General features: G+C 53.9%; 1 protein-coding gene across 1 annotated transcript; it reads right to left on the minus strand.

Moving 5' to 3' along the window:
• Nucleotides 1-1,384: 1,384 nt before the first annotated feature.
• Nucleotides 1,385-4,697, minus strand: LOC119331046 (endoglucanase 16-like). Its single transcript, XM_037604214.1, has 4 exons — nucleotides 4,213-4,697; nucleotides 3,848-4,060; nucleotides 3,216-3,416; nucleotides 1,385-2,591 (listed from the first exon to the last, which is right to left on the minus strand). The coding sequence occupies exons 1-4, from the start codon at nucleotides 4,432-4,434 to the stop codon at nucleotides 1,629-1,631; spliced, it is 1,599 nt and encodes a 532-aa protein (XP_037460111.1). The 5' UTR covers nucleotides 4,435-4,697; the 3' UTR covers nucleotides 1,385-1,628.
• Between the last annotated feature and the right edge of the window lie 1,563 nt (nucleotides 4,698-6,260).

The raw sequence follows: 6,260 nt of genomic DNA on the forward strand, positions 1-6,260 counted from the left end.
GAGCTCCTGCGCACGCGCGGGGGTGTCGGCCTTCTCGCTTGCAGAGCACACCAATATCCTCGTCCTATCTCTTTCCAAGAGATGCGAGGCTTCATCCGTCGCCGCGTCATCATCGATTCATGGCCTTGCCCACGCGAGAGGCGAACTGTGGTGCTACAACTGGTGCTCCATGGAGTTGTGCTCGGCGGCAATATTTGGAACCCTAGCGCGACAAATACTGGAACCGGCATGCGTCAGTGTGGCAACCAGCAGGCGTCACGTCGAGCTACAACAGGCGACGACTGATTTTTGCTGCAACTGTCGGCGGCAGTTGTTGTGACTGGTAGGGCAGGATGATTGATAACACATGGCGAGCTACAACCGGCGATGACTTTCTTGTTGCAGCCGTCATTGGCACTTGCTATGACCGGCGACGACAATTGTTGATACCGTTAGGTCGGGATGCTGGGACGACATGCACGCGGAGCTACCACCGCGATGACGTTTTTTGCGGCAACCGTCGTCTGCTTGGTTGCGACCAGTGACGACAATTGCTGCGACCGGTAGAGAGGGATGCTGGGAAGACATGCACAACAAGCTACAACCGACAGCGACTTTTTTTGCTGCAACTGTCATTGGTGCATGCTATGGCCGGCAATGACAATTTTGTGACCGTGGGGTGGGATCCTATCACCAGCGATGACATTTTTTGTTTCAAACATCATGGCCTTTGTTGTGACTAGCGACGGTAATTGCTGCAGCCTGCAACCGGCGGGGCGGTTTGCAAGGACAGCACACACGACGAGCTACAACCGGTGACGGCGGCGACGATGGTTTTGGTACACCTGATGTTGCCTTTTGCTTTGACAGCCCACAGGGCGCAGGACTCACATCTGACGGCTCAGAGGTGACAGGCCTGGATCTGGCGCCGGTTGACCGGTGCCAAGTGCTGCCCTAAACTTTTTTTTCCCTGTAAGTATCTACATATATTTATTAAAAAAAGTACATGTATATTGACAATGCATGTTGTGCACGACGAGTTTCCCTTTGAAAAGCAAACGCCTGTTTATTCTAAACTGAAAAAGCAAACAATTGAATGGATTTTTTTTAGGGTAACGATTGAATGGAATTAATAAAGAGAGGAACGGGGCTGTCACCATGTAAAAGCTAGGCTCTCTGAAGATCTTTTTCAATCTCGCAGCGTCGTACTCTACTCCACAAAACATTAGCTTGCATGCTTTTCTTGCCGCGTTGAATTTGTTTAATGTTCCTTACCAGATGCTTAATCATTGCACGAGCTCGCTGTGATGCATGATTAGAAAGACGGCGATGTTCTTTTCCCCAGAATATCAGCAATCATTCATTGGATTTGAAAAACATTTTCATATATTCGAAATCCGGCCAATAAACTAATTTCACATATATATATATATATATATATTTTCCCCCTCTTATATTTACGGGGAGGGAATTCGCATTTGCTTGTCAAACGCGTCCACCAATTTTTCCCCCGCATACAAATAATCCCAGCGAAGAAGAGCCTTCGCATCTTCTACCAGAAAAGAATGAACAAAAGAATAGGAGGGGCAAAATTGTACAGTTCCCCCTGCGCGTATTACTACTGCCTACGGTATAGTATAATTTACACTTCACTCCGCCGCCGCAGTGCTTCTACTGCTCTCCGGCCGTCGCGCCGCCGGCGAGGGGCCCTGCTCCCGCGCCACCCTGTTGAGCATGGCGAACATGCCGACCATGGGGGCGGTGTTGTAGGTGCACGCCTCCGTCTGCATGTAGTTGACCCTGTCGTCCCTGAACCTGTCGTGGCGGTCGGGCCCGCCGACGATGGCGCCGACGACGACGTTGGGGTTGGCGCTCTTGCGGCCGAACCAGTCGTCGAACCCCTGCGCGCACCCGATGAACTCCTTCCGGTCCTTGTACGGCACGATGGACGCCGCGCGGTGGTGCACCCTCGCCGGGAACTTGGCGCCGTACCCCACCAGGTAGCTGATCCCGCGCGGGTTGCTCCCCAGCACGTAGTCCACCTGCGCCCTGGCGTGCGCGAACACCTCGCCGGCGTCGGCCGATGCCTCGCCGCCCGCGCACGTCACGGCCGCGCCCTCGCCGGCGCCGGCCTCGGTGAGGTAGCCCGAGTAGACGGAGAGGAGGTACGCGGCGCTGGTGACGTACTGCATGTTGTTCCACTGGCGCACGTAGAGCATCCCGCCGGGGCTGCGCTCGACGTTGTCCTCGGCGGCGGCGTTCCTGCCCATGCACGCGCACACGTAGTGCTCCGCCTTGGCGCGGTACCCCTCGAGCGTGGCGCGGTGGCGCTCCTCGTGCTCCCCCCTCAGCAGCAGCCGGGTGGCGAGGATCTGGACGCCGGCGTACTTGACGTCCCAGCTGAACTCGGTGATGGCCCATCCGGTGCCGCCGAACTCGTGCGCGTTGTCCACCACGTAGTCGAGGTAGCTGGCCCTCCCCGAGGCGCGGTGCAGCCAGAGCGCCGCCCAGAGCAGCTCGTCGTGGTAGCCGCTGACGGAGGCGTAGTAGCTCTTCACCTCGGCGATGCTGCTGTCGTACTTGCCTCTGTACTTGTCAGCGAACTCGAATAGCTGTACCACCAGAAGAAAAGAGAAATGGGTCAGTACTACTCCATTAAAAAAGCTAAACAACCAACTAATATTCCCCTTAATCTATCGGCCGGCCGCAATAATAATCATCATGATTTGCATCGCATCGTTGTGATCGCGTGGGCTTCTGCAGGCGCCAACGTGAACGGAAATGTGGTGGTTACGTTAAGTAGCCTGTCGCATCACGCGGCCACGTAGTACGGCGCTGACAGTGTGCCGCATGATGCCGAGCTCTTTCGCGGGCCCACCTGTCGGCCTCCTTGGACCGACAGAACCTTCACGCGGTAGTTTTTTTGTTGTTTGTGTATATAAGATGAAGATTTTGCTAGTGAACTGGTGATGACGTCATGTTGACAAGTAGGCACGTGCGGCGCGTGCAGCGAGGAGAAGAACACGGTTCCAATGTGAACCAGGGGAGAAAAATCCTCTGGCCTCTTTGACTCGTGCTTCCTGGCCGGTCCTCAGAATCTACAGCCCGGCAGCTCCGCTACACGTACCCGAGACATTCCACACACGCCAAAGAATTTACCACTACTAATCCCTGGACTAGTCTAATTCCTAGTTACTACGTGCACAGTAGTACTAGTGATGGTGATTGTTACGAACCTGCTGGGCGTGGTGGAGGAGGAGGTGGGCGTAGTGCGGGTTGGTCTCGCGGAAGGCCATGGAGGCGGCGGCCAGGGCGGCGGCGGTCTCGCCGGCGACGTCGGAGCCGGGGCGCTCGCGGTCGACCTTGTAGGCCTGGCGGGACGTGGTCATGTCCTCCGGCCGCTGCCAGCAGTAGTGGTCGGTGTCGCCGTCGCCAACCTGCAAAGCAAAGCAAAGCACGATCAGTCAATCATTTCACTCACATTCGTCAAAGCCATGGAAGCAGGCAGGCGGACAGGCATGCATATGCGTTATTCGTCAAGCTCCTAGCTAGCTAATCCATGTGAGGCGAGGAGACAATCATGCAGACGCAGGTGTGAGATTTGCGCGTTCCTCGACTGAACCGCACCCATGGCCTGGTTTGTCCTCTAGCCCCCACCTAACAAATGTTCCTCTCCCCCCAGCTTTTTTTCAAAAAAATAAGTTAAAATAAGCGAGTTCTTTGCTTTAGTTTTCTCCATCTGTCAGCCCACGGCCAATGGTGCGTGCATGCATGTTTGTTCGAAGTTGTTGATTGGATGATTAGCCAGCGAACGGCGGTGATTACGATGGATGGGGGTAAATCGGGAAGAGATTGTAAAATGAATTACCTCGGCCCAGAGCTCGTCGGGCTTGGTGTGCGCCTTGATGAAGTAGTCGGTGCCCCACTTGATGGACTCGAGGGCGTGCGCGAGCTCGCCGGCGGCCGCCACGTCGCCGCCGTACTCCAGCAGGCTCCACGACAGCATGGTCACCGTGAACGCCATGGGCAGCCCGAACTTGACGTGGTCGCCGGCATCGTAGTATCCGCCCACCAAATCCACCTAATGGAACCAAACACGGCAGACAAGATCCATCCAAAGTCAGCGCGCTGATCGACCGAACGATATATGTGATGATCGGGCATCCCCCGCCGGCCAGCCGGCAAAGAAGAAGAAGAAGAGGAGAGAGACGAAACAATGGGACGGCGACGTACTCCTTGCTCGAGGCCGTCGGTGAGGCCGGAGTGGTCGCGCCAGGCGACGCGCTGGCCGTGCGGCAGCCGCCCCGACCGCTGCGCCTCGAAGTAGAGCAGGCTCTTCCGCAGCGCCTGCTCGTAGTCGTGCGGCACGGGCGCCGCGCCGGCCGCCTCCGCCGCCAGGAAGAAGGCCACGGCCACGCCAAGAGCCCACGCCGCGGCGCCGCTGCTCCTCCTCATTATCCTCGCTATCTCAGTATCTCTCTCCCTCTCTCTCTCCAACAGCAGTATACGCTGGTCCTCGAGGAACCTTCGACCGTAAGGACCAACCGACGGACTCGCTCCGCTAGCTCCCGCGGCGGCCGACGATCGCCCGCCCTTCGATATATGCACGCGCGCGGCGGACAGGTGGAGCTTCGCGGCCCGGTGGTTGCAGCGGTCGTTGGACGAAGCTGGACGGAGCAGCTAGCTGGTGAAATGGAGACGGGGGAGGGGAGGGTAGCAGGGTGTGGTGGGCTGTCGACTCTGCGGGGGACTCGCGTATATGTAGGGGGAGTGGAGGGACGGAGAGGTGGTGCGCGGAGCTCCGTCGAGAGCAGCAGCATACCGTGTTGAATGGGTGGGGCCGGCCCGGCTGGGTTAGGTGACTTTGCGGTGCGGGCCCATCATCGTGGCCATGGGAATATAGGAGGCCAGCAAAGGGGGAGACGAAATAATGTGGGGAATTCTCAAAAAAAGAGGAGGAAATAATGTGGGGGAGGGGAGGGGAATAGCCTAGCCGCTGCCCTGCCCATATCGTAGGGATGGACTGGTTGCGCGGGATTTGGTGAAATTTGGTGGAAGAGGAAGGCAGGAGGAACCAGGGTACGATACTACTACCTCCGTCTCGGTGAATAAGTCATTCGCGTAATTTTAGGTTGGCGATTTAACTATCTAAATGTGTATTATATGTGATAAAAAATATGTATTTAGAAACTACATCATTATAGAAATCTAGTGATATACTTTTCATGACATATAACACATATTTAATTCCTTAAATCAATGATCTAGAACTACGCGAATGACTAGCAGTCTAGCACTGGCTCATGAGTGAGTGATTGACCGAACGAACAAGAATGCGTTGTTCCCGTGGCAATTATCGTCAAACGGCTGGTGCAGGTGCAGCAACTTGGCCATGAGCATGGTGTTGGGGGGAAATCTAGGTCGTATATGCCTACTATCTAGGCAGGCACTCGTTCTGTAGAATACTCCTACTGTAGTGCCGTAGGGATCCCGCCGTCAGCTAGGCTAATTTGGGAAGGAGGGTTTGCCACCCTTTTTTTGAATGGGGATGACTCTTGGACTGACGATTCAAAACCACTTATGTTCTTCCTTTTGCTCCTTCGGATTGGATCGGATCGGAGCGGATCAGCCTACGAGGTCGACCAGACAGACTCCCTTCGTTTGAAAACAGTTTTAAGCAGGGCACACTTTGTTCCGTTAAGTTAAGATTTTGATCAAGAAAATATTGTGTTAATAGGTGTTTATGTGACACGAAACTTTTTTCCGAGGGAGAAATGTCGCATGAGATTTTGTGTCGCTAGACCCATTTTAAAGTGTTTTCTTGCGTTTGTGACTCTGTATCACATAAATCAATTAACAAAGTAAATCTTGATCAAATCTTATAAAAAACACAAATTAGAATTTTTAAGTTGAGGGAGTACAACTCCAATTTCGATATGAACGCCATAAAATTCAACTAACAATGTAAATCTTGATCAAATCTCATAATGAAATAAGAAACACATTTTAATTTTCAAGTTGAGGTAGTACAATTCAAATTTCAATATGAACGCCATAAAATTCAACTAAAATGTAGTGAGGAAAACATGCGCACGCAGCACCGTCGAAGGTATTCAGGAACAACTTCGTTCACAACCGCTTTAGAGGATAGGTGATTCGGAAGTGTCGGTTTTCCCTCTGGTGAACGCTGGCAAAGCAACGGCTTTCACCCCCTCCATCTGTTGTTCCAACGGGGAGTGCATGGGAGCTCCATGTGTTCTCTTCTGTGTTGTTTTAGTTAG

This window comes from Triticum dicoccoides, chromosome 7A (genome assembly GCF_002162155.2).
Source record: "Triticum dicoccoides isolate Atlit2015 ecotype Zavitan chromosome 7A, WEW_v2.0, whole genome shotgun sequence".
In the NCBI taxonomy this organism is placed as follows: Eukaryota; Viridiplantae; Streptophyta; class Magnoliopsida; order Poales; family Poaceae; genus Triticum; species Triticum dicoccoides.